This window comes from Lissotriton vulgaris, chromosome 5 (genome assembly GCF_964263255.1).
Source record: "Lissotriton vulgaris chromosome 5, aLisVul1.2, whole genome shotgun sequence".
Lineage (NCBI taxonomy): Eukaryota > Metazoa > Chordata > Amphibia > Caudata > Salamandridae > Lissotriton > Lissotriton vulgaris.
In genome coordinates this window covers 25863703-25891490 of record NC_141693.1, presented here as the reverse complement: position 1 = coordinate 25891490, position 27788 = coordinate 25863703, and the positions used below count along the sequence as shown (strand labels likewise).

The 27788-nt window shown below is 48.6% G+C and overlaps 1 protein-coding gene across 1 annotated transcript; it reads right to left on the bottom strand.

The window, feature by feature from the left end:
- Positions 1-274: 274 nt before the first annotated feature.
- On the bottom strand, positions 275-27788 carry NRM (nurim). Its single transcript, XM_086920701.1, has 4 exons — positions 27304-27788; positions 15692-15891; positions 7666-7842; positions 275-2239 (listed from the first exon to the last, which is right to left on the bottom strand). The coding sequence occupies exons 1-4, from the start codon at positions 27437-27439 to the stop codon at positions 1943-1945; spliced, it is 810 nt and encodes a 269-aa protein (XP_086776827.1). The 5' UTR covers positions 27440-27788; the 3' UTR covers positions 275-1942.

Below are 27788 nucleotides of genomic sequence, written 5' to 3'. Positions count from 1 at the left end.
GAACGTGACCAGCTGGTCACTACGCCACCCACTCCGGGGCGCAGTGACCCCTGCTAGAGCCCCCCTCCCCTGAGGCACCCCTCTTTAGGTCCCTTACAGGGGGGACTGCTCTGGTCACCTCTCACCGGAAGAAGAGATGGAATCACAGCGGCTTGGAGAAAAATACTCAAGTGCTAGGCCACGCACCATAGCGCCAAGAGAAGCGGGTGGGCAAAGGCGCTTGGGGCGAGGTCTCGCAGCGCAATCTCAGCACATTAGAAAAACACAAACGCAATTAAAGTACACATTTTTATAAAACGTTATAAAATGTATTTCCAAAACACACTGCAAATGTATATTCTTTTTACATACCAAAATAGAAAAATAGACATTTTACAAAGCGGACTTTATACAGTGTGGACTACGGAAAGGAGGAGGGAACACTTTGAGCAGAAGAAAGTTAGTTTTATTTTAATAAACTTCCTCCACTCACGGCCCGTGACAGCTTAAAAATACAAGGGCGCCGGGACTTCCCGTCCGTGCAGCGGCGGCGAGAATGTTTCCATGACCCGCACTGCTATTTCCGGACTCTGCAGTTATGTAAAAAGAGCTGCATTTTTGTAAAAAAACAAAACAAAAAAAAACAGGAGGTTGTGCGAAGTTGAAGCTCAGTGCATATTGATCCAAGGAGTGATGGCGCCCTCAGGCGGCTGATGGCAGCACTGCAGGGGTGAGCGGCTGAACGCCAACTTCAGACAAGTTCAGCCTGAGACGTCTCATTGGCTGTAGTCCGATCAAACGAAGGCCATGTTATTGACTTGCAGTTAATTGTTTGTCGTTTAGGAAAAGACGGGCAGTGAGGGCATTTTTAATATTACAGCACACCAAGTGAAGGCGACCTCCCAGGGGCCAATAACTGAGCCAGGGGAATCAGCCAACCAGAAATGTCAGCGCATCAGGAAACCGGTGGATGAGAAACGTGCCCTGATTGGATGATGCAGCTCAGGGGCGAGGGGCCAAGGCGCCCTCATGGGGTACAATGTCGGAGGAGTCAGCACTCGGTGTGTGTCCTGCAGATATTGGGGGGGAAGTAATGCTGAAAGGGCGGGTACTGTCATGACCAATGCTGGCTCCACCGGCCCCGAAACACAGGGGGGGGGGGGAGGGGAGGGGGGAACTTTAATGAAAGCTTCCCGAGTAAAAGAAGGAAACAGCACTGACCATTCAAACATGTGTCCTGTCTCCTGGGCAGGGGACTGCAGTGCACTCCTTTAAAGCAAAGTTATCAAGTATATTTACTACCCCTGGGGATGCCATGAAACAAACAATGTAATCTCCAAACATTATTTTCTATATAAAAAAAACACAATTTTAAAGACATTCTCATTCTCTTTTTATACAAAAAGCGGCGGACCTGAAACCAGGGTCAGTGAAAGCAGCCTCCTCACTGGCCAGGGTTCTTTGTGCACAAACAGCCTCAGAAAGAATGTTTCACCAGTCACAATGCATGAAGGATCTCTTTCTTACCGCCCTGTCACACCTACAGACCACATCTATGGACCGTGGAGGGGGGGAGGCAGACAGCTGCCCCCACCCACCGACCAGGGCCTTGCAGGAAGTAACCTGGGGCTGACCACTCTTATCCTGTCGCAGAAACGGAAGGTGAAATCCAACAGCTTGTTTGCACTTGTACTTTGGAAACCCTGGCACAGCTGTCCTGTGAAATACTGTGCACACGAGCGTGCTGTCCTGAGATAGGGTGGACACCAGGTGCCTGGGCGGGAGGAGGGGGGGGGGGGTTAGCATGTAGGGCTGAGGCTGGCCTTTCATCCTTAAGTCTCAGTTCATGAGCATCCAGCACCGACCCCTCCCTAATAAAATGAAGGAACCAAGGGGCCGAGCAGGACAGAGGCGTCCTGTTAAGACATGATCACAGGAAGCTCTAGGCAGGGGCCCCTGGCTCTCAGGACCCCTTGTCCTCCACGCCCCGCCTCAGATCCTCGCTGCAGAAGATGGTAAACTTCTTGTCCAGCTGCGCGCGCAGGTAGCTGTAGTCCTGCTGGTCAAGGCCGTGGCCGCAGCTCAAGTAGAGGGTGAGGAGGGCGGCCAGCAGCAGGCGGTCCAGGGGCAGACAGGGCACCGCCCACAGGATGAGCAGGAACTCCAGATAGACGGGATGCCGCAGGTGTGAGTAGAGGCGCACGGCTCGATGGGACTTCAGAGCCAGTGGGTCCCCCAGGTCCAGGCAGTGGTAGTACACCTGAGGGGAGACAAGAGGCCATATTTAGGAGGGAATTTCCATACAAAAATGCTGTTCGCAGTGATTGCACAGAGCCGGAAGCTTGTCTGCACTGTGCAATCATTGCGAACGGCACCTTGCACAGCGCAAACGGTCCCTTCTTTCCTTTTCTGCTTCACAAGTAGATTTTTACTCGAGCAGTAGCTTTCTCAATGGGAACGGGGAATTTCTCAACGCGAGTGGTCGCAAGCATACTCAATCACTTGCAATGAGAAACCTGACCCCCGCCCAACTTGATGTTGACTATCGTGAACGAGGAAAAATCTCGCGGGGAGGTGGATTTTCCTCGCTCGCACTCGCCAACTTGCCGCTGTGGAATGCGAGCGAGAATAAAATATCTCCGAGCTCTGCGTAACACTGATTGCGGAAAACTCTGCAAACTCCTTGAGCGGGGCAGAGTTCACTGCACTGGGTTAAAGAAGAGGCAAGACTCAGGAGGAGGGGGAAGAGAGGAGGAAAGAGGCAAGACTCAGAAGGGGGGTGGGCAAGAGAGGAGAGAAGAGGAGAGACTCGGGAAGAGAGGAGGAAAGAGGCCAGACTCAGGAGGAGGGGGGAAGAGAGGAGGGAAGAGGCCGGACTCAGGAGGAGGGGAAAGAGAGGAGGAAATAGGCCGGACTCAGGAGGAGGGGGGAAGAGGTCAGACTCAGGAGGGGGGGTGGGGGGAAGAAAGAAGGGAAGAGGCCAGACTCAGGAGAGGGGGAAGAGAAGAGTCCAGACTCAGGAGGAAGGGGAAGAGAGGAGGAAAGAGGCCAGACTCAGGAGAGGGGGAAGAGAAGAGTCCAGACTCAGGAGGAAGGGGAAGAGAGGAGGAAAGAGGTCAGACTCAGGAGGAGGGGGAAGAGGCCAGACACAGGAGGAGGGGAAGGGAGGAGGGAAGAAGCCAGACTCAGGAGGAGGGGGAAGAGAGGAGGAAAGAGGCCAGACTCAGGGGGGGGGTGCAGGGGGAGAGAGAGGAAAGAGGCCAGACACCGCACAACCTCTAGCACAAGACCCTCTAGCTCTGGAAATCATTGGCTAAGATATATTTTGAATAAATATATCCAACCAGGAACCACCACAGCCCTCCCTTCAGTCATCCACAGACCCTACTCAATAAACACCCTCTAGATATCTGAGGGACTCCTGTCTCCCTCTGCTGGGCTCTCTCTTCTGTCACTGCACCCCCAAACCTGGAAACACCCCTATAATGACCCCTTGTGAAGAGTTGGGTACTTCCTCCCTCACCCACTTGCCTGATAATTACGCACTTCCACACACACACCTACCCAATGTTCAGGTACGTCCTCACACACACTTGCCTGCTGTTCACGTACTTCCGCACCCACCTCTTGATGTTCACATACTTCCTCATACACCTGCCGGATGTTCAGGTACTTCCTCCCCTATTTGCTCAATGTTCATACCCTTCCTCGCTCACCAACCTGCCCGATGTTCATGTGCTTCCCCTCACACCTGCCCGTTGGTACGCATTTCCTCACAAACCCACCTAAACCCACCTGCCCGATGTTCACAGACTACTGTTCACACACACACGCCTGACATTTATGGACTTCCTCACACACGCACCTGCCTGATGTTCCGGTACTTCCTCACAAACCCACTTGTTAGATATTCACACACTTCCTCCCTCACCCACTTGCCTGTTGTTCACAGTTCGTCACACACACACTTGTTGGATATTGACGCACTTCCGCACACACACACCTGATGTTCAGGCACTTCCTCACAAACCCACCTGCCTGATGTTCCCGTACTACCACTCACACCCACCTGCCTGATGTTCACATACATCCTCACACACACCTGTCCGATATTCAGGTACATCATAACCTATTTGCCTTTCCTACCTCACCCACTTGCCTGATGTTCACGCACTTTCCCTCACGAATCACTGAAGAATATCGAGGAGCTAAATATCGACCTACAAAAATATCGATGACAAAATATCGACTACCAGAATATCAAATTCCTATCTACAAACAGGTAAATACAAAAATATTGAATCCAAAATATTGTTGTAAATAATATCGCTTGATAAAATATCAAACATGTTAAATGTCTTAAAAGTAATGTAAAAATAATGAAAAAGTAAATATAATTAAGTAAAACATACTAAAAAATACTTAAATATCCTTAAATTAATAATTAATGTAATAAAAAAAAGAAACATTCATTTTTATTTTTTAATACATATATAGATTAACGTAAATAATATTAAAAAATATTCAATATTTTTAGCGTAGGATAGCGGGAGGGTAAAATGGACTATTCCCACTCCAGTGAGTGCATCAGTAGGGAAAGTGTTGGATAGCGGGAGGGTAAAAATTACTATTCCCACTCCAGTGAGTGCAACAGTACGGAAAGTGTTGGAAAGCGTAGGGGTAAAAATGACTATTCCCACTCCAGTGAGTGCAACAGTAGGGAAAGCGTAAGGGTAAAAATGACTATTCCTACTCCAGTGAGTGCAACAGTAGGGAAAGCTTTGGATAGAGGGAGGGTAAAAATTACTATTCCCACTCCAGTGAGTGCTTAAGTAGGGAAAGCGTTGGATAGCAGGAGGAGTAAAAATTACTATTCCGGCTCCAGTGAGTGCAACAGTAGGGAAAGCGTTGGATAGCGGGAGGGTAAAAATTACTATTTCCACTCCAGTGAGTGCAACAGTAGGGAAAGTGTTGTATAGCAGTAGGGTAAACATTAGTATTCCCACTCCAGTGAGTGCAATAGTAAGAAAAGCGCTGGATAGCGTCGGGTGTAAAAATTACCATTCCCACTCCAGTGAGTGCAACAGTAGGGAAAGCGTTGGATAGCGTAGGGGTAAAAATTACCATTCCCACTCAAGTGAGTGCAACAGTAGGGAAAGCGTTGGATAGCGTAGGGGTAAAAATTACTATTCCCACTCTAGTGAGTGCAACAGTAGGGAAAGTAATGATTTAATATTTAAATAAAAATAAATTATCAATACCAATAAAAAAATAATTCAAATTAATTAGCAATTACAAAATATTTAATTAAGTAATTATAAATACCAATAAATATTATTTATTAAAAAGCAATTACCTATCAAGAATTAATTACATTGATTTCCAATGCCAAAAATTAATAAGTAATACATTTTTTTTTACTAATTAATTACTTAACAGTAAATTATCAATACACAAAAATAATTTAAATATTCCCCTATAAACCCACAACCCGCTCCGAATACATTAATATAATTACAAATTAATCATAATTACCAATTAATAAAAATATTTACCAATTAATAATTAGTTAACAATAAACTAATTATCAAAACCAATAAATAAAAAATAAATTGCTTAATTACAATTAAATTACCCCCACCTATTCCCCTATAAACCCACAACCCGCTACAGAACTAAAAGGCAAAATTAAAAATAATTAATAATTCCTAAAAATGTATATTAAATTTACTATAATTAAATTAATTCCCAAGCTATTCCCCTATAAACCCACAACCCGCTACAGAATTAAATTACGCAAAAATTAAATAACATACATTTTTTTTTAAAATTCAAACATACATTACAAAAATATTACATACTTTTAACACATACTACCACTTAAAACACTATGAAAAAAATCAATATTTTTAATAACTATATTATGACTGCCGATATTACTAACTTCGATACTATGAAAATCGATATTCTGTCAATTCTATATAAAAAACTCGATATTCTGTCCAGTCAATATTTTTGTTCTCGATATTGTGACTAGTTACCACTTCCTCATACACCCACCTCTTGATGTTCACATACCTCGTGACACACCTGCCTGATGTTTACGCACTTCCTCACTCACCTGCCTGATGTTTACGCACTACATACAAACGCTCCTTCTCAGGAATGGCACCCAGGATCTGGAATGCACTCCCTCCCGAAACGAGGCTGATCTCCTTCACTGCATTTTTTAAGAAAGAAGTGAAAGCCATCCTAATGGCTAAATAAACCTGAATTCTATTTTGGCCCGAGCTAAGACTTTACACCGACTCTGTATTAGCAGTCTATTTGATTATCTACATGTATTATGTATTATGTATTTTGTATTATGCCTGTATCTGACTGCGATCTTATTTTGTCACTCACGTACTACTTATTACCCGTACTGTAGCAAAATGTCTGCTCCCGTACCCCTTCTTTCTGTAAAGCGCTCTGATATCGGCAAAGATCTTGTTCGCGCTATATAAAACTTTGAAAATAAAAATAAATAAAAATACCCATTTGCCTGATGTTCACACAGTTGGTCACACACTTGTCTGATATTCACGCACTTCCTCTCACACACACCCACCTGATGTTCACGCACTTCACACACACACACCTGCCTGATGTTCACGCACTTCCTCACAACCCACTTGCCCGATGTTCCTGTACTACCACTCACACCCACCTGCCTGACGTTCACATACTTCTTCACACACACCTGCCCGATATTCATGTACTTCCTCAACCACTTGCATGATGTTCACTCACTTCCTCCCTCAGCAACGTTCTGTTTGTTATGTTAGTGTTATTTGCTATAGCGCACATATCACCCGGGGGCATCTAGGCGCTGTTGCAGATCCATGACTGACGGAGCAGACCAGGTATTTTAATAGAGATAAGCTTTTAGTTGTTTCCTGAATTTGCTATATGCCCGATGTTCACGTACGTCCCCTCACACACACCTGCCTGATGTTACGCACTTCCTCACAAACCCATCTAACCGATGTTCACATACTACCGCTCACACCCACCTGCCTGATGTTCCCGTACTACCACACACCCACCTGCCTGATGTTCCTGTACTACCACACACACACCTGCCTGATGTTCCCGTACTACCACACACACACCTGACTGATGTTCCCGTACTACCACACACACACCTGCCTGATGTTCCCGTACTACCACACACACACCTGCCTGATGTTCCCATACTACCACACACACACCTGCCTGATGTTCCCGTACTACCACACACACACCTGCCTGATGTTCCTGTACTACCACACACACACCTGCCTGATGTTCCCATACTACCACACACACACCTGCCTGATGTTCTCGTACTACCACACACACACCTGCCTGATGTTCCTGTACTACCACACACACACCTGCCTGATGTTCCCATACTACCACACACACACCTGCCTGATGTTCCCATACTACCACACACACACCTGCCTGATGTTCCCATACTACCACACACACACCTGCCTGATGTTCCCGTACTACCACACACACACCTGCCTGATGTTCCCGTACTACCACACACACACCTGCCTGATGTTCCCATACTACCACACACACACCTGCCTGATGCTTACGTACTTCCTAACCTACCCTCCAGCCTGATGTTCACCCACTTCCTCAGACACCCACCTGTTTGATGCCCATCAGCTCGGCATAATCGAAGACGAGAACGATGCTGAAAATAACGAGCCAGGCCACGAAGTGCAGCACGAAGCAGAGCAGGGAGAGCCAGGTGTGCCAGGGCTCAGTGCAGGCGTTCCACAGGTAGGGGCCGTCCGGCACTGGCTGCCAGTAGCGCATCAGCACCTGTGGGGCAGGAGAAGAGAATACAGAATACGTGGTATTTATTCATCGCAAAGCAAGATCAAATAGCACCTGAACTGTGCATATGAGCAGGAGTCTATAGAAGGTCGTGTACATCAACTGCAACTATAGGTGCATGAGGGCTGCAGGCAGGGCAGGGTTTAGGGTGGTGTGAAAGGTGCAGTTGCACCTGGCTCAGAGATTGAGGATGGGCAGTGTTTAGAAATAACGTATGTGTTTAAAAGCACCAGCCGCAGAGCTCCTCGCGTGTCCAGCAGTTTTTAGGCAACAATAAAAATGTCAAAATAACTTTGGTGGTTAATGTTCCTGCAGGAGACCGTTTGGAGTTGTGTCTAGTGGCAGCTTTGGCTCATCCTAAAGTAGCGCAGAGGGTTAATATGCCTGCTGCACAGAATGTGTCCCATGCAGATAGCTCAGAGGGTTACTGCTTTTATCACAGAGATACTTTTGTTACTTGTAGTTCATAAGTTACAATCCTAATATTGCACATTGACCCATGAACGGCCAACAAAGAGCTGCATGTAAACTGCATGGTACAGGTTAAATCTTGGGGCATATTATCAAGGGGGTTTATCTCCGCTTTTTTGGGTTTAAAAGCCAAGAAAGCGGAGATAAAAATGTCTCCCTATTACCTAGCTGTCGCTAACACCAGTTAGCGACAGCTAGTAGGAAATAGCGACCATCTTGGGCCCCGCTTTGCAGGTCAGTGATATTTATCACTAATGACATGCAAAGTGGGCGTGCCAAGATGTTAGTGACTGGAAACAGTCGCTAACATCGCTATCTCCTATTACCAACTTTTGGAGATATTAGCGCTAAGCGCGAATATCTCCAAAAGCTAACACCGGCCCTGAGCAGTTCTTAGCCATGTTATCCAATGGTAGGTGGATAACATGGCTAAGAGCATTAGCTCGGTAATGCATGAATATCGCTGACTTTTCAGCGATATTAATGCATTTCGGTCGATTTTTATCGCTTAGGAGATAAACCTTGATGATAGCAAGGTTCCTAAGCGATAAAAATCGCCGCAGCTCGGCGGTAAAAATATCGCTGCTAAACCAACATAGCGATAATTATCGCTAGTTGTTGGTAACATGCCCCTATATCTTGTCTTTCATTACCCTAATATTGTTAAAAAGGGTTTATTAGAGTACAAATACGTGCTTATTAGTAAAGCCAAGACCATTCACAGTGGTATGTTTTAAATCCTGAGACGGTGCTGCTCCAGACCAAACACTTAAAATATTCTGCATAATAGTATGGCTCACATGCGAGTCCTACACCTTGTAATCCTCATTGTTTGATGTAACGTTCCCTACAGACTCATTTTCACATATACGACTGTCTATTCATAATGTGTGCGTGATGTACTTTGCTCAGACACCCTACACTGGTACAAGTAAAGCTATAAAACAAATGAAATGCATGTGAGAGAAGGGCTAGGGAGAGATGGGGGGCGCGTTTGAGGGCAGTAGTGAGGGAATCTGAGGAGGCCATTTAAACGGAGGGGCGCCAACAAGGATTGTCACACCAGGCTTCACTGGAGCTAAAGCCGGCCCTGGCTGTCGGGCTCCAGAGAGGATCCTGTAGTGCTGAGGTTGCGGAGAGAAGCAGAGTGTAAGGAAGGGCCTCTTTTGTCTGGTCTCCCCCAAGGTTTTGGACAGATGTTGCTGATTTTTCACCTCAGAGTGCACAGAGTCTTGCTAACCAGACCTCAGTGCCCCTGCCCTGACCCTAAACTGGGTATGTTGAATTGGCCTTTACCCCACTGGCACAAGCTAACCAACGTAGAAGTCCCTAGTATAGGATAGTAAAGGTACCAAGGGTATGTACGTTAGAGTCACCCAAGAGATAGCAGCACTGGTTGTGCCACCCTCAGTGACACGTGGGTAAAATGAGTCCCTCAGTCCATCCTAGCAGACTGAAGAGCAGTTCTGAGCGACTAGCCCAATTCTGCCATTTAAAGCAAGGGCAGAGCCAAGCCTCCCCTGCAGCGTCTCCAAGCCGCCCCTATGGCAGGCCTATTGAGCCCTAAAGCACGTGCAGCACATTTGACGGGCAGTACCTGTATTTCACATGTTCTGGCAGTAAAAAAGCAAAACTGTAATTTTCACTGTTGAAAGATTGGGTGGTCTTATTGGTGATTACAGGGACATACGCAGACCCCTCGGCTGTACTAACTCCTGAACGGTGCGGCCAAAGTTGAAACTCCAGGGTGTCAAACAACTTGTTACATTCAGCCCGACTTGATTCTCAGTCTCAAAAACTCATGTAACATGTTACAGTGTACTAAGTTTACAAATGTGACACTTTTTTTGCCTTTAATCTCTTGTGCCCTAATGGTTGCACAAGGAGTCTGTCCCGGAGACAGCTTTCTGCCATCCTGGGGGACGTGCGCATGACTCCCAGGGACGGAGACAACAGAAGCCTGCCCTGGTGAGGGCGGTGTCACCTCTCTCCTACAGGAAGCCACATGGGTGATGGTCCAAAGGCGAGCATCAAAGAAGAAGCTGCTGTTTTAGGGCAAATGGAAAACACTTGTGAGAGGGGCTGCTCCGTTGTCTGGGGAGACCGGATGGCACTTAGGGCAGGAGAGGGAGAACTAGTTGCTACACCCGTTTTTAGGGCCGTGTCGCCCCCTTGGTGGCAGTACCACTGGAGTAGGCTAGAGAGCTCTGGATGCCGAGAGTGGGTTTCTGCCATACTGGAAGTGGGCCGAATGGTGAATCCTGGGATACTCAGATGCCGCACTACCACTCAGTACGTGTTCATCAGAAAGGAAGGAATTTGTTAGCCCACTGGCTACCAACTGCATCCTACCATGGGGGCAATTTATGAGTATGTAAGAGCACCCCTAGCACCTAGAACTCAGGTCTCGACTGCACGAAAACCAAAGTAGGACTGTCCCACTGCACCGTGGAACTGGCAAAGAAAGGCTGCACTGGCGTGCACTGCGCCTACTGAACCTGGTGGCTAGCAAAGGAGAGGGACTGTGCCAGCTCTGTCCTGCTCATGGAGAAGTAGTCTCCAGAGCCCAGCCATAGTCAAGACCCCAAGGGTCAGTTGGCAGACCTCCAGTTCACTATTTATAAAGACAATGGTCCCTAGACAGTATTCTAGTACAGTACAAATTAATATAGATGCGATCAGTGCTATATTTCTGTCCAACCGGTCAGGTATTTAATATATAATAAACGTATAACATAAAGTAGGGGAAAAATCCAAGTGGAACACAGCCTGTGTCCTACTAACATGACAAACAAACAACATTAAGTAAAGGTTTCAGGAAAAGAAAACGTGTCTCTACACAAGTAAGATGTAAATTAAACAGACAGGACATTGTAGAGACACCATTACATATTTTAACATTGCGGTTTAGTGCATGTATATGGTGTACATTTTGTTGACGGCGTTTCGATCCCATAAATAAATAGTGGGATCTTCTTCAGGACATTAGAGTGACATGACTGTATGCAAAAAGCATGTGGGCAGGGCTCGCAATTGTCAATGAGGTAGCAGAAAATCATCCGGTTTGAGGCAACCAATGGCTGGGAGAGAACCAGGGAGGTCCAGTGAGGTTTAGAAGAATTGAGGAAGTTGCATCTGGCGTCGTGAAGGCCTGATGTAAGCCATTAAAATTTGAGTGCTGAGTGTGGCACAATGATTGTAGAGGCCGCATTGGGATTTGAAGAAGCCTTGAAAAGTAAATGGCGGGAATAGAAAGGAACCGCACTTGCAATCTCCGTGATGGGCAGCCCGAGAGGGTCTCGGCGTCTGTCTTCTGGATGCGGTCTCAACGGGCAACAGCCCGAGTGAATCTCAGCGTCTGTCTTCAGTCGTGACCTCCTGTTCACACACAGGGGCACAACAGCTGAGAAGGCTGCTGGGGCAAGCAGGAAGCCCAGATCGTCGCATTGCTGCCGTGCAGCACCAGAGACCAGGACCTGATGCTCAACGCTGCAACTGAGTCAGTAGTAGTGCTCTGTGGTGAACTCTTCTGAGCAGTAGTGCTTTGTGGTGAACATGCTGAAAATGTGAGCAGTGCTCTATTGTGAACAGGCCCCAAGAACAGTGAACAGTAATGCTCTGTGGTGAACACACACAGGTGGAGCCCACCGACCCATGCCCCCACCACCTCTACAACCTCATGACAAACCTAATCAGCACTTAACTCACCATCATCCTCAACAGCTTCATCTTCACTGCAACACTCTCGGACACATGGAAACTTGCAGAAATATGACCCCTCCTAAAGAGAGCCCTCGCTGACACCAATGATCTAAAAAATTATGGTCTTATCTCCCGGCTCGCCTACCCGGCCAAAGTATTCGATGAAGTCATCAACCAACAGCTCGGCGAATTCATGGAACAAAACCGCCAACTTGACACCTCTCAATCAGGATTCTGTGCCAACCACAGCACCGAGAATGGGAACACTCATATTTGACCCAGTCTCCCACAACACCCTCATCAACAGACTCTACAACATAGGCATACAGCAAGACGCCCTTGTGTGGATCACCTCCTTACTTACAGGATGCACACACAGTATCAGACTGCCTCTTGCCCTACGCACCCAAAGACCACATATGCGGTGTAACCCAAGGATGATTCCTTAGCCCCACTCTGTTCAACAATTACATAACGCCCCCGCATATTTAGTCAGATTCCACGGACTCAACATAATCTACTACCACCTACGCAACCCTAACCACCTTAGGGAAAGGTCACGCAGGGAACCAGGACCTCACTAGCAACACCTGTACTAGGAGAAAAACAACCACCTAAGTATCACCATACACTAGGGGTATAGGCAAGAACACAGTACACATGATGCATCACAACATACATTCATGGGTGCAGTGAAGGAAAACACATGATGCCTAAAAACATTCAGAGGTGTAAGAAGAACAATTGCGCAGAACTCACACAAGTCACCACCTGTGGCTGTCCCTAGGCCAACTGGCCTCGTAGGGGCTAGGACGCCCTGTGTCCCAAAGTCAGGGGGGCCTAAACGTAGCAGCTGCCCACTAAGTGCTGGGCAGCTGTGTAAGACAATGCTGGGGCCAATTCTGGAGCCTTGCAGGCTCTGCCCAACTGACTGTCCCCTGAGCCTCGCTGGGCTCTAAACTAACAAAATGGCACTCAAGAGCCTCGGGGCTCTAAAACAACTGTGGGCTGGGAGCCTCTCCGGGCTTGAAGAAAAAATGGGGCGCCATGAGCCTCTCTGGGCTCCTAAACACATGTGGCACTGAAGAGCCTCTTCGGGGCACATACTACAAATATGCCACCTTGCTAGGGGAGCGGTGGGGTCCCTCACGGGGACCCGTGAAAAACTGTGGCGGCTTGAGCCTCTCGGTGGCTCAACCAACAAAATATGCCCCCGGAGCCCTTCGTGGGCTAAAAATGACCAAATGCCCCCGGAGCCTCTCTGGCTCTGAATAATGATGTGCCCCCTGAGCCTTTCAGGCTCGGAACAAGAAGGCTGACGTTGGAGTCCCGCGCTGGGGACTCGTGACCCAATGGCCCGCTGACGTTGGAGCCTCTCGGGGGCTTGGCCCAAAACAATGCCCACAACACTGCCCCGAGCTGAGGAGCGACCCCGGGGATGCCCACACTCACCGGCTGTCTGAGGAGGCGGCGGCTCCTCTCCGCTGGGCTTCTCCAGGTGGCGGTGGCGGGGCTCTCTCCTTGGGAGAGCCTCGCTGGGGGGACGGGCTTCTTCCGGCGGACCGGGGTTCTCCTGCAACACCAGAGCCCTCCCTTCGCTTTCCACTGCCCGGCTCCTCTTCTCGTGTTGTGGGGGCGGGACTTCCGGGTTGTGGCTTCTGTTTCCGGGTCACCGCACCTCGGCGGCTGTGTTGGTAGCAATATGGGGTGGGCTCCCGTTGAATTAAATAAATAAACCAGGATGGGCACCTGGTTTCAGATCGGCCAAAAATGTGGCAATGAGCGGGGTGGGCACCCGCGCCGCACAGCTACACAAACCACGGGGAAATGCCGGGTGGGCACCGACCTTTAAGACCAGCAACCAGGGGGGTCCCCACGCCAGGGAATCCCTCAAGGGTGGCCTCAAAATCTGCAATAGGCGGCGTGGGCAACCGCAAAAATGGAAAATAAAGCGTTCTGAGCACTAGGGGCAAATCCAGCGCTCCCAGGCGCTGTAGTCCAAATGATGTCCCCTGGAAGTCCTTTGGAAGGTGGAGGGGGGGCAAGGCTGGGCCCAGAGCCAGCTCACAGGGTCCCCCTAGGCAGGGAGGCAATCCCCAGTGGCGGTCCTTCTAGCGCCCAGCAGCAGCCCCTCTCAGCTTGGATCAGGAAGAGAACCATTTGTAAGGGGACACAGCCCCTTTTTATACACAGTATTTCTTTGACTTTGCTCAGGGTGAGGGGAAAAACCAGTCGCAGCAGGTTTGTGAGCACTCTTGATGAGCTCAGCCTCTCACTCTATTCACTGGCATGGCTAGGGACATTAGACGCACTACATGGGGCGAAGCCAGCATTGTGTGGGGAAAGCCCAGCCATATTCAGGACCCAGGTGCACTCCTCCCCAGCCATCAGCATGCTAATCTCCACACTCACCACCGGGCAGCCCCATCCAGACTCCTGGAGCCAGGCTCACCAGCCAGCTCCAGCCAATCACGTGACGGCACACTCACTGCACATGCACTCCCATGTCTAGAAGCGGCACTTCCACACTAGACACATTCATGCCGCACATATCAGTGCACAGCATTCAATCACACGAGTCCGCACATACCAAACTCGAGCCTGCACACCTCACGCATCAGGAACTACCAGGGACACAGACATTCCCCATGCATTCCTATAGGAGGGCAGGCCAACCTTACTCCACGCACTCAGAGTGCGCACGCACTTTCCACTGGGACACAGTGAAAGTGCGCAGAAACCAAAAATCATTACCACCAAATCACATTTAAAAAGCAAAAAGTTTAGGGGTGAACCTGCCAGAAGGGCCAAGTCCAACACTCCTACCTCAGCACACGAACTGGGAGTGAAGGAGAGGGCAGTGCAGGTGTACCTCCTACCTCAGCACACTCACTGGGAAAGAGAGTAGGCCAGGTGTACCTCCTACCTCAGCACACACACCTGGAGAGAAAGAGAGGGTAGTGCAGGATCCTACCTCAGCACACTCACTGGGAGAAAGGGAGAGGGCAGTGCAGGTGTGCCACCTACCTCAGCACACTCACTGAGAGAGAAGGAGAGGGCAGTGCAGGTGCACCTCCTACCTCAGCACACTCACCTGGAGAGAGAGGGCAGTGCAGGTATACCTCCTACCTCAGCACACTCACCTGGAGAGAGAGGGCAGTGCAGGTATACCTCCTACCTCAGCACACTCACAGGGAGAGAGGGAGAGGGCAGTGCAGGTGTGCCACCTACCTCAGCACACTCACTGAGAGAGAAGGAGAGGGCAGTGCAGGTGCACCTCCTACCTCAGCACACTCACCTGGAGAGAGAGGGCAGTGCAGGTATACCTCCTACCTCAGCACACTCACCTGGAGAGAGAGGGCAGTGCAGGTATACCTCCTACCTCAGCACACTCACAGGGAGAGAGGGAGAGGGCAGTGCAGGTGTGCCACCTACCTCAGCACACTCACTGAGAGAGAAGGAGAGGGCAGTGCAGGTGCACCTCCTACCTCAGCACACTCACAGGGAGAGAGGGAGAGGGCAGTGCAGGTATACCTCCTACCTCAGCACACTCACAGGGAGAGAGGGAGAGGGCAGGTCAGGTATACCTCCTACCTCAGCACACTCACAGGGAGAGAGGGAGAGGGTAGTGCAGGTGTACCTCCTACCTCAGGTCACTCACCTGAAGGGAAAGGGCAGTGCAGGCGACATACAATGACCGCTGTAGCACCCCGAAGCAGTGCACCATCCAGCGCTTCACCGCCTCATTGGCCATCAGGCTGTGCTGCAGGATGAAGAGCAGGATGAGCCCCGTGTTCACCCCCAGGGGGCGCAGCACTCGAGTGTCTTGCAGGGCGCTGCTCCATCTCACACTGGCTTCTCCTGCAGGATAGAAAGGGGAGATGGGTAAGTTCTGGGGCAGATTTACCAAGTTTGTGGGGGTGTGTAGTTTTTGCTTATTGGGTTAATATTTGTCAGATCTTGGCTATATTTAAAAGTGCTTAATTTGGGCCTGTGGTTTGGCACCAGCACTTAATTGTCAACACTGGCACTTCTGACAGTTTGCCACAGGGTGGCGCTGTTTGTCAGATTCAGAGACAAGCACAGCAACTGTTGTTTACTAATTTAATATACATTAAAATGAATAATACCTGGCAGCCAAGCTATTCTCATAGCTTTGGGGGCCTGCAACAGTCTAAATTATCACAGGTATAGCAGTGCAAGGGTTAGTAGTTGTGTTGATTGTGTCCTTGGCAGCACTAGAAAGGCCAGTGGGCGGTGCAAGCTGCAATGGCCCGAGGAGGACCCAGGCACTTTTTTTTTTTTACAAGTTGAGCACTGGAATAATGAGAGTGCAGACAGCAGCTGGAGGGGGGAAGGCGTTCTGGAATAACTTGTTTACTAGAAAGATTCCAAGAATTCAAGGGTGTGTGTGTGTGTGTGAGTGAGTGTGTGTGTGTGTACGTGTATGCAGATGTGTGTGACAGGACTTGTGTATTTATATGCATGTTTCTGCATGAACACTTAATGTAGATGCACACAAGTGTACGCATGCATGCATAAATAACATATGTGGGTCATGTTAATGCACAAAATGCAGTGGAACAAGAACAGGAACATGGAAAATATGAAAATATGTTAAGAACGCCCCAACGCCTGCACAACGCTACAATTGCCCAGAGTTTAATCAACATTCTAGTCACCGAGAACAGAAACCCCCAACTTCTGGAAGCATGATGGGTTTTGGTAGAGGTGGGTGAGGCGCTGAAGGGCTAACTCTGCCTGGCAAGAAGAGCTGGACCACTGATCTGGTTGGTGTGATTGCGCTCCCCTCACGCAGCTTCCCCACTAAGTGTTGACCCCTGAGCTGTTTGCAGGGTGTTCGAGGCCCTCCTCCACTTGCAGGCTCCTACTGAGCACCCTCCACGATCTCAAGCCTGGACGCAACAACTGCCAGCTCTCGATGCCAACCAACACCCACTGCCCTTTCTCCTGTCTACACAGCAGACGAACCTTCACCCACCTCCATAACCCAGCAACATCTCCCAGCCTACCGGACATCACCACTCACAAACCACTCCACTGCATCCTCCTTAATGTACACACCCTACAAATGCAGGCAATAGAAATCTGGGGCCTCCTCAACACCTATTCGTCCGACGTCGCCTTCCTCACGGAAACATGGACCAACGCCAACTCGGCACCCGACATCGCTCAGTACCTGGCATTGCCATTTCCGACAGATACAAGATCCTGCGTAAGGACAGGCCCATATGCCCAGGAGGCATCCCCATAGTTCACAAAAGCCCACTACACATGACCACCCTGCCAGATAACACAACAAGCCTCATGCAGCACCTCCAGATCCAGACCAACCCCAAAACGACTCTCTGAGGCACCCTCATCTCCGTGCACCCATTACCGATGCCATCGGTGACTTCATTGCACCCCATGCGCTCGCATCCACACACTACATCCTACTCGGAGACCTAAAATTCCACCTGGATAACCACGATGACTCACATCGCCTCCCTCCTGGAGAACCTCGCCAACTTGGAACCGATTCAACTAATCATCACCCCCATGCACACAGTGGGACACACACTCGAACCCCGTCTTCACTAGAAGAAGCAGCGTCTCCTACAGACACACCACGGAACTCCTCTGGACAGATCACCACTGCATCCACTTCTTCAAAAAAAAAAGACACCGTACACAAGCACGCCCACTGTCCCCATAGCAGCTGGAACCAAGTCACCAAAGACCAGCTCACCTCAACCCTCGTCAGCACCCCACCGCGTCAGACACAAACACCGCAGCACGGAACTTTCACCGCTGGATCACGAAGTTTGCTGACGCACTCTCCCCCCTCAATAAAGCCAACGGAAAACACATCAAACAAGCATTTACAATGAAATAGGTCTCTCAGCTATGCCAGTTTGAGCTATTGGCATTGTAAATAGCTATGCCTAGTATTTTGGATTTTAAAACATAAATAAAAGAGATCGTCATTTACAAAGACAATAGCTTAAACTCGCGTAAATGCTAGACCTATTGCATTGCATTTATAAAGTGCTTAGCAGCAGTTTATTTATAAACGCCCCTGTATTTTGTTAATTGAAAGGTTCGTGACACAAGCAAATGCAGCGATTTGCCCAGGATCACACAACTGAAGCTGAGATTAGAGGTCTGTTACCACTACTGGTTCTCTGGAAACACAGCGCTATCTTTAAAGGCCCGAGCACTTTTCCACTTTGTCTCACAGGCAAGTTGTGTTAACCGGAAGTCTAAAGATTCAGTTTCGCCAAAAGGTGGTCCTATACCCCGAAGTAAGTCGAAATAAGACAGGGCCGCACAGGGCCTATCCTGGGACGGCGTTTGAACTAAAGTCTGAGAATCTAGTACTTTTACTAGATGAACATTAATCAGGGCTGAGGGAGATTCCTATTGCCACGTGCTTTCTTGGTCATGGTAACATAAACTGTTCACACTGATCACCACAGAACAGCAAAACACTCAGCACCTTCTTCCACCACATGTTTAAGATGATCTATAACAAATTCGACAACCAAGACCACCTCACTGCTCCAGATCCCCCCTCAAGCGACATCACCCAAAAGACCCGCCTTAAATGAATCCCGCTCAAGGCAGAAACCGCCTTGAAGACAATTAAAAGCATCCACTCCGGAGCACCCTCAGACCCCTGCCCACACCACATCTTCAACAGAGCCGCCTCTGCCATCGCACCCGAACTACATCGGACAGTCAACTGCTCCTTTGAGACTGCCACCTTCCCTGACGACTGTAAACACGCTGAAGTCAGTCCTCTCCTGAAGAAACCCTCCACGGACCCGATGGACCTCAAGAACTTCAGGCCCATCTCCCTGCTTCCCTTCACAGTGAAGGTCATTGAAAAGGCCATCAACACCCAGCTGGCAAACTTCATTGAAGCTAACAACATCCTGAACATCTCCCAATCCAGATTCCACAGTAACCACAGCACAGAGACCGCCCTACTCGCTACCATAGACAACATCCGCTCCCTCCTCGACTAGAGCGAAACAGCAGCCCTCATCCTCCGGAACTTTTGGCTGCATTCAACACTATCTACCACTGCACCCTAGCCACCAGACTTCACGACGCCAGCATCCGCAGCAAGGCCTTCGACTGGATACGTTCCCTCCTCACCAGCAGAACTCAGTGGGTTAGACTCCTTCCCTACCCCTTGGAACCGACAGAGACCCACTGCAGATTGCCCCACGGCTCCTCCCTCAGTCCCACTCTCTTCAACGTGTATATGGCCACCATCGCAACCACCGTCAGGAACCACAGGCTCAACATCATCTCTTACGCCAACAACACCCAGCTGATCATCTTCCTCACCAACATCACTAAACAATTTCCAAGAAAGGGTGAAAGCTGTTGCCACCTGGATGAAGAAGAGCTGTCTGAAACTCAACTCAGAAAAGAGAAGTCCTCATCCTTGGCTCAACCCACCCTGCATGGAACAATTCCTGGTGTCCCTCAGCAATCCCTCCACCCAGACAGACGACGCTCAAAACTTCGACATCATAACCAGACTCATCCCTCACAATGAACCGCGGGGCAAACGCCACATCCTCGACCTGCTTCAACACCCTCTGCATGCTCCATAAGACTTTCAGATGGATCCCAACTGAATGTATAAAAAAACCGTCTCACTCAGCAGCAGACGAATTACGGCAACATTCTCTACATCGGAATCAATAAGAAACTTCTTCGCAAACTCCAGACCGTCCAGAACACTACAGCCAGACTGATAGAAAAATATGAGACGCGTCCTGCGTGTGATACGGTCCGTACTACAGCCCCTGCCGAGCTTTACAAAGTAGTATGGCCAGACGTGGGTCCCGTGCTCACTACGCCACTGGAGTCAAGCTATCCTGGTTGAAGACGGCTGATAGCCAGAAACGGGTCCTAGGATGCTTGATTCTGGTCCAGGAAAGGCATGGCTTGGCAGCTCGGTCTTGACTGTTCCCATGAGGCACAGGGTCAAGACTGATTTGCATATGGCCATGTCTGAACTGGGGTGGCAGAGTGGGCTAAAGAATGATGATGGATTAAACCCCGATCTGTGACTGGGGGTGAATTTTTTTGCCATTGTTTATTTATTTATTTTAGAGGTTTTATATAGCGCTGGCTGGACCCGGGGGTATCAGAGCGCTTTACATTTTAGAGACAAGAAAGGTCAATAAGACAGGGGACATACATAGCATCAATGTATATAAACAACACATAGGTCTCCGCCTGACAGATTTCAAAATGATAAATATGGGAAAAAAGCACAACAAAATGTGCAAGATGTGATAAATCAAAAATATCAAAAAGGCACAAATTGAAAAAAGAGCCGGAAAATTGCGGAGTCAGGATAGGGAGGTTAGTGGTCCGTTAGGTTGGTAAGGAAGAGAAGCGGGAGGGGCAGAAGTGGGGGGGGGGGGGGGGGTTGGAGGGGATGCGGGCTGAGGGTGGACAAGGGAAGGGGGGAGCAAGGAGGAGTGAAGGTGGTAAACAGGGAGGGGGAAGTGACGAGGAGGAAGGGCGAGAAAGGCAAGGGAGGGCGAATGCATCTAGGGTTGGACAGATGTAGCCAGTGGAAGAGAACAGATATAGTTTAGGGTCCCCAGTATTTATTGAGAAGATGTAGTTTGAGTTCTTTTTTGAAACTAGAGTAGGAAGGGTTGCAGCGAAGGTCAGTTGGAAGGGCATTCCAAACGCAAGATGCGTTGCCGGAAAAGGATCAAGACTGGGTGGTTTTCTTTTTTAGAAGGGGGGGGATAAGAAGGAGGGTGTTAGTACTTCCCAAGGAACGGGAGCAACCGGCTTTAGTGAGTTTGCTAGCGAGGTAGGTCGGTGTATTCTGATGGAGAATTTTGTGTGTAATGCAGGCTGTTTTGTAAGTGGATCTACCTTCACTGGGGAGCCATTTAAGTGTTTTAAGGGCATGGGATATGTGGCCGAATCGCTTGAAATTCCGGTGAATATAGCATTGCTATAGTCGATGCAAGAAAGAACAAGGGATTGGACTGCTAGTTTGAAATCATCGATCGGGAAGAAGGGCTTGATTTTCTTAAGGTGGTGGAGAGTGATGAGGACTCCTTTGGCAGAATTATTGACGTGTACCTTGAGTGTAAGGAGGTTGTCAAGGGAGATCCCTAGTGATTTGACTGAGGAGGACAAAGATAAGGAGCAGTTGAGGGCGTTAAGGTCAGAGATCCAATTCGGAATGGGGAGCTTATTTTTAGGGGAAAAAAGAATAATTTCAGTTTTTTTAAGGTTGAGTTTGAGGTGGTTACTGTGGAACCAGGATTGAATCTTGATGAGTGTTGTTGAGGTGAAGGATGTCAGCGTGGGTTTTAATCTTATAATAGAGTTGGGTGTCATCGGCATAGAAGTGGTAGTTGATCTCGGCTTGTTTAAGAATGAGTGTGAGAGGTTCCATGAAAAGGTTAAAGAGAGTGGGAGAGAGGATGGATCCTTGCGGAACTCCCAAGGAGATGGAGGTAGGGTTAGATAGGCAATTTTGGATTTTGATTTGTTGAGAACGGTGTTGAAGGTATGAGACAAACCATTTGTGTGTCGTACCATTCAGGCCGAATCGATCTCTAAGAACATTGATTAGAGTAGAGTGGTTAACAGTATCAAACGCTGCAGAGAGATCAAGGAGGATCAGAAGGCTAGATTCGCCATTGTCGAGTGAGTGGTGGATGTCGTCAACAATGTTTAGCATGGTGGTTTAAGTGCTGCATCCTTTCCTAAAGCCAGATTGGAAGGGGTCTAGTAAGTTAAAGTGTTCATTGTGTCTATCTAGTTAGAGAAGGACACATTTTTCCAGGGCTTTAGAAAGAAGGGGAAGGTTGGAGATGGGACGAAGGTTATTGAGGTTGTTTGGGTCCGCCAAAGGGTTTTTGAGAATGGGGGTGATTTGGCCTAGTTGCAATGAAGTGGGGACACAGCCGGTGGCAAGGGAGCTGTTGATAATAGAGGTCCAGGAAGGGGCGATGATGTGTTTGAGGTTTTGGACAAGTTTGGAGGGGAGAGGGTCTTTGGTGTGGGAGAAGGCTGGAGTTTGGAAATGATGTTAAAGACGTCTCTTTCAGTGACTGGCTCGAGGTTAAGCCACGTGGCATTATTTTTAGTAAGAGAGTTGGGATGATTGGAGTCAAGGAAAATGGAGGGCAAGGGGGGGTGAGGGAGATTAGAGTTTTGATGGGCAGTAGTGGGTGTAGGGGGAATTATGGTGGAGGGTGGGATATTAAGAGAGATGTTCGGATTGGTGGGAGGGATCACAGTAGAGAGGAAGGATTGCTCAATTAGTCTAATTTTGTCTGAAAAAAAAGAGCTATTTCTTCACATCTGGTCGTCGAGGCCAGTGTGACAGGGGGAGCGGAAGCAGTTTGATTGCGCACAATGTTGAATAGTACTCTTGGCCTATTCTGAGCTCGATCTAGTTGTGACCTGAAGAAGGAAGTTCTTTGTCTAAAGATGTGTTTTTTGTAGGACGATCTAGCAAGTCTGAGGCGGGTCAGGTTAGAGGGAGAGGGGTGCTGTCTCCATAATCTTTCAGTCAGTCTGAGTCTGCGTCTTTCAAAATTTAGGTCTGTGTTAAACCATGATTTGGAGGGGAGATTTCTTTGTTTTTTGAGTTTGAGAGGGGCTAGAAGGTCATGGGTAGCAGTGACAGCTTTGTTATATTGTTCGGTTACTTCATTCGTGTTAAGGGAGGGAGGGATAGCGAGAAGCTGGGCATGAAGTTTGGATTCAAGTAAGTCGGGAGGGATATGACTGAGATTTCTGATCAGTTTCATGGGTTTAATAGTTTTGGAAGTAGGGGGGGGGGGGCAGAGGTGGTTATGGTGAACAGGATAATGTGATGGTCGGACCAGTCAATGGGAATGATGTTAGATAGGAGGGCTAGATCCATGCTGGTGATGATAGCGTCAAGGGTGGCTCCTTTAGAATGGGTTGGTGACTGACAGATTTGTTTGAGATCATTAATTTCGAGAAGGTCAGAGAGGAGGGAGATTGAGGGGTCTTTAGTATCATTCCAATGGAGGTTAAAGTCTCCCAGGAAGATGTTTTTAGATTTGGAAATTGAGGATTGCGTAAGAAGGTTAGATAGCTCGTCAATGAATGGGTAGGGATTTCCAGGCGGATTATATATATATTGTGAAGGCGGATGGGGGGGAACCCTGTATTTTGAGTTTGGCTACGAGGTATTCAAAGGAGGCATATTCTGCGTTCTTGATAAGGGAGAGCTATAGTTCGTCTTTAAAGATGATAGCTACACCACCGCCTTTTCGGATGAGTCTATCTTTCCTAATGATGGAGTAGCCGGGGGTGAGAGTATGTCAAGAATGCTAGTAGAGTGGTCATTAAGCCAGGATTCTGTAAGGAACGCAATGTCGATGGATTCGCTAAGGATTGTTTCAGAGATTTCTATGGCATGTCGGGCAGTGGAGCGGCAGCTTACAAGCATGCAGGTGAGGGGTTTGGGAGTGGTTTTGGGAGATGGGAGGGCATGGATGGAGGTGAGATGAGGTGGGGGGTCTAGGTGAGACAGGTGAAAGGGGAATACGACTAGTCCCCAATATGACGGAATGTTTGAGAAGGGGGGAGGCGTGTTCATGGTTGATGGGTATGGAGGGTAGGAATTTTGAAGGTCAGAGATCTCCCGGTGAGAGAGGGTGCAGGTGGTGTGGAGTGGTCTTTGATACCGGCAAAGCAAGGGAGTTATTTTCCACGGTTTGGAGGCGGTGGGGTTTATTAGACCAGGGCTAGCGGTGTTTCTTCGGGGAGGGTGGTCGCTGGATTTGAGGTTGAGGAAATCGTTCCTAAGACGAGAGAGATCTATGGTAAGAGTGGAGAGGTTAAGTTCGATGTTGTGAAGGGAGTTTGAGATAAGAGTGAGGGGGTAAATAGAGTGTGGGGGGAGGAGGACAAATGGGGCTCGGAGTTAGCTGCAGAGGGGGGTCTGCTCTGAGGAGGCAGTGAGCAGATGGATGCAGGCAGGAGGCCTGTTCTGAGGAGGGGATGAGCCGAGGCAGGCAGGAGAGCAGGGAGGGCTGTAGTTAAAAGGGAGAAGGAGTGGCATGGCGGGGTAGAGGGGAGATGAGACCTCTGGGGATGAGAAGTTTGGAGATAGCAAGGAGGTACAGTTGCGGATTGGTGTAGGAGTGAGGGGGGGATAGTGGGAAGAGTATAGTTCAGGGAGGGAGAGGATGAGTTGGGAGAAGAAGGGTGGGGGGGTAGTGTGATTCAGAGGGTGTGAGACTGAGTTGGGAGGGGAGGAATGAGGGGGGGATGGAGGAGGAATGGACGGGGAATCTGGGTGAGGAGTATTGTGATTCTGCGTGAGTGAGGATGAGTTAGGAGAGGAGGAGTGAGGGGGGGGTTGGAGGATGAAGGGGAGACTGTGAAAGAGGGCCAGGAGGGTGGAGTAATAGGGAGGGGAATGGGTGGGCTGGTTGGGAGCAAGGGGGATTGGGAGTGAGGGGGTGAGGGGAGGATCAGGGGTGAGGGGAGGATCAAGGGGAGAGGGGAGGTCATAATGAGGAAAGAGGGGATAGGTGACAACGGATGCATAGTGTCATTGGATGTTGAAGGGTCCATCATCTTGTGTGTTTTGCTGTTCACAAAGTAGGGCTCCTACTGGGGGGCAGGGGTCAATCTGGGGTGGACAAGGAACACACTGCGGAGGGGCAAGTGACGCTCTGCGGAGGGGCAAGGGACGCTCTGGGGAGGGGCAAGGGGCGCACTGGGGAGGGGCAAGGGTCACCCAGGGGACAGGGTGGGGTGTGTAATGCGAGGATAAGGGCACGCTTACAAGGATACCTCGATATATGAAATGTGAATACTGCACTGGCTCTGCCCCTCGTGCAGCAGAGTGAACATTAGTGATTGCACACTGAACATTAGTAATCGCACAATGAACATTAATGACGGCACAATGAACATTAGTGACAGAACATTAGTGACAGCACAATGAAAATTAGGGACAGAACATTAGTGACGGTACAATAAACATTAGTGACAGAACAATAGTGACAGCACAATGAACATTAGTGATCGCACAATGAACATTAGTGACAGAACAATAGTGACAGCACAATGAACATTAGTGATCGCACAATGAACATTAGTGACAGAACAATAGTGACAGCACAATGAACATTAGTGATCGCACAATGAACATTAGTGACAGAACAATAGTGACAGCACTATGAACATTAATGACGGCACAATGAACATTAGTGACAGAACATTAGTGGTCGCACAATGAACATTAGTGACAGAACAATAGTGACAGCACAATGAACATTAGTGACAGAACATTAGTGGTCGCACAATGAACATTAGTGATCGCACAATGAACATTAGTGACAGAACATTAGTGGTCGCACAATGAACATTAGTGATCGCACAATGAACATTAGTGATCGCACAATGAACATTAGTGACAGAACAATAGTGACAGCACAATGAACATTAGTGATCGCACAATGAACATTAGTGACAGAACATTAGTGGTCGCACAATGAACATTAGTGATCGCACAATGAACATTAGTGACAGAACATTAGTGACAGCACAATGAAAATTAGGGACAGAACATTAGTGACGGTACAATAAACATTAGCGACGGCACAATGAACATTATTGACGGAACAATAAACATTAGCGACGGCACAATGAACATTAGTGACAACATTAGTGGTTGCACAATGAAAATTAGTGACAGAACATTAGTGACAGTACAATAAACATTAGCGACGGCACAATGACCATTAGTGACAGAACATTAGTGGTCGCACAATGAACATTAGTGGTCGCACAATGAACATTAGTGACAGAACATTAGTGACCGCACAATGAACATTAGTGATCGCACAATGAACCATAGTGATTGCACAATGAACATTAGTAACCATACAATGAACATTAGTAACCATACAATGAACATTAGTGATTGCACAATGAACATTAGTGACGGCACATTGAACATTAGTGACAGAACATTAGTGACCACACAAAGAACATTAGTGACAGCACAATAAACATTAGTGACCGTACAATGAACATTAGTGATCGCACACAACAATAGTGATGGCACACTGAACATTAGTGACAGAACATTAGTGACGGCACACTGAACATTAGTGATCGCACAATGAACATTAGTGACAGAACATTAGTGACGGCACACTGAACTTTAGTGACGGCACACTGAACATTAGTGACGGCACAATGAACATTAGTGACGGCACAATGAACATTAGTGATCACACAATGAACATTAGTGACAGCACAATGAACATTAGTAATCGTACAATGAACATTAGTGACAGAACATTAGTGACGGCACACTGAACATTAGTGATCACACAATGAACATTAGTGACAGCACAATGAACATTAGTGACAGAACATTAGTGATTGCACAATGAACATAGTGATCGCACAATGAACATTAGTGACCGCACAATGAACATTAGTGACTGCACAATGAACATTAGTGACAGCACAATGAACATTAGTGACAGCACAATGAACATTAGTGACAGCACAATGAACATTAGAGACAGCACAATGAACATTAGTGACAGCACAATGAACATTAGTGACAGCACAATGAACATTAGTGACAGCACAATGAACATTAGTGACAACACAATGAACATTAGTCACCGCACAATGAACATTAGTGACCGCACAATGAACATTAGTCACCGCACAATGAACATTAGTCACCGCACAATGAACATTAGTGACAGAACATTAGTGACGGCACACTGAACATTAGTGATTGCACAATGAACATAGTGATCGCACAATGAACATTAGTGACGGCACAATGAACATTAGTGATCACACAATGAACATTAGTGACAGCACAATGAACATTAGTGATATCACAATATCCGTAGGGGGCTATAGTGCACCCTGACAGGTATTGACAGAACATTTAAATCTGGCTCACCAAGGCCCGTTAAGGTACTGATGGAGAGCGTAAAATCATTAATATTGGATATTAATACACACATATTGTGTATTGATCCTGTTCCGGGGGGGTAGTTTACCAGGGCAGAAGTTTTCATTAACATCAGAGCATCGTTCAAACACCCAGCCACCCCTCATAACCACTATATTATTGATAGATTATTGATCCACGTCTGAAGCTGGCTCACCCGGGACCCCCTCAACCCCGGGGGTCATACATACCCGGGCCCCCCCTCACCCCCGGGGGGTCATACATACCAGGGCCCCCCTCCACGAAGACGGCCTTGAAGGTCAGGAAGCGGATGAACTCGAGGCCGGTGCCGAAGAGCAGCAGGAAGGAGGCGAGGGCCGGGCCCCCGAGGGCCACAGAGCGGAGCCAGGGGACCCCCGCCATGGAGACGAGCGGGAGAGAGATAGAGAGGGGCGACGCCTGGGCGGGAAGGAGGAGGGGAGGAAGAAAAGAAGCCCTCGGAGGGAGGAGAGAAGGGAAGGAGGAGGAGAGGGGGGAGGGGAGGAGAGAAGAGAAGCCCTGGGAGGGAGGAGAGAAGGAGGCCTGGGCGGTCCGCCAGAGGGGAGGAAAGAAGGAAGAAATGAAGCCCTGGGACGGAGGAGAGAAGGGAAGGAGGGGTCCTGGGCGGAGAGAGAGAGAGAGCGGAGGAGGAGGAGGTGGGAGGAGAGAAGGGAAGGAAAGGAGGGGGCCGGACGGAGGGCGGAGGGAAGGGCGGTCCGAGGGGAGGGAGGAG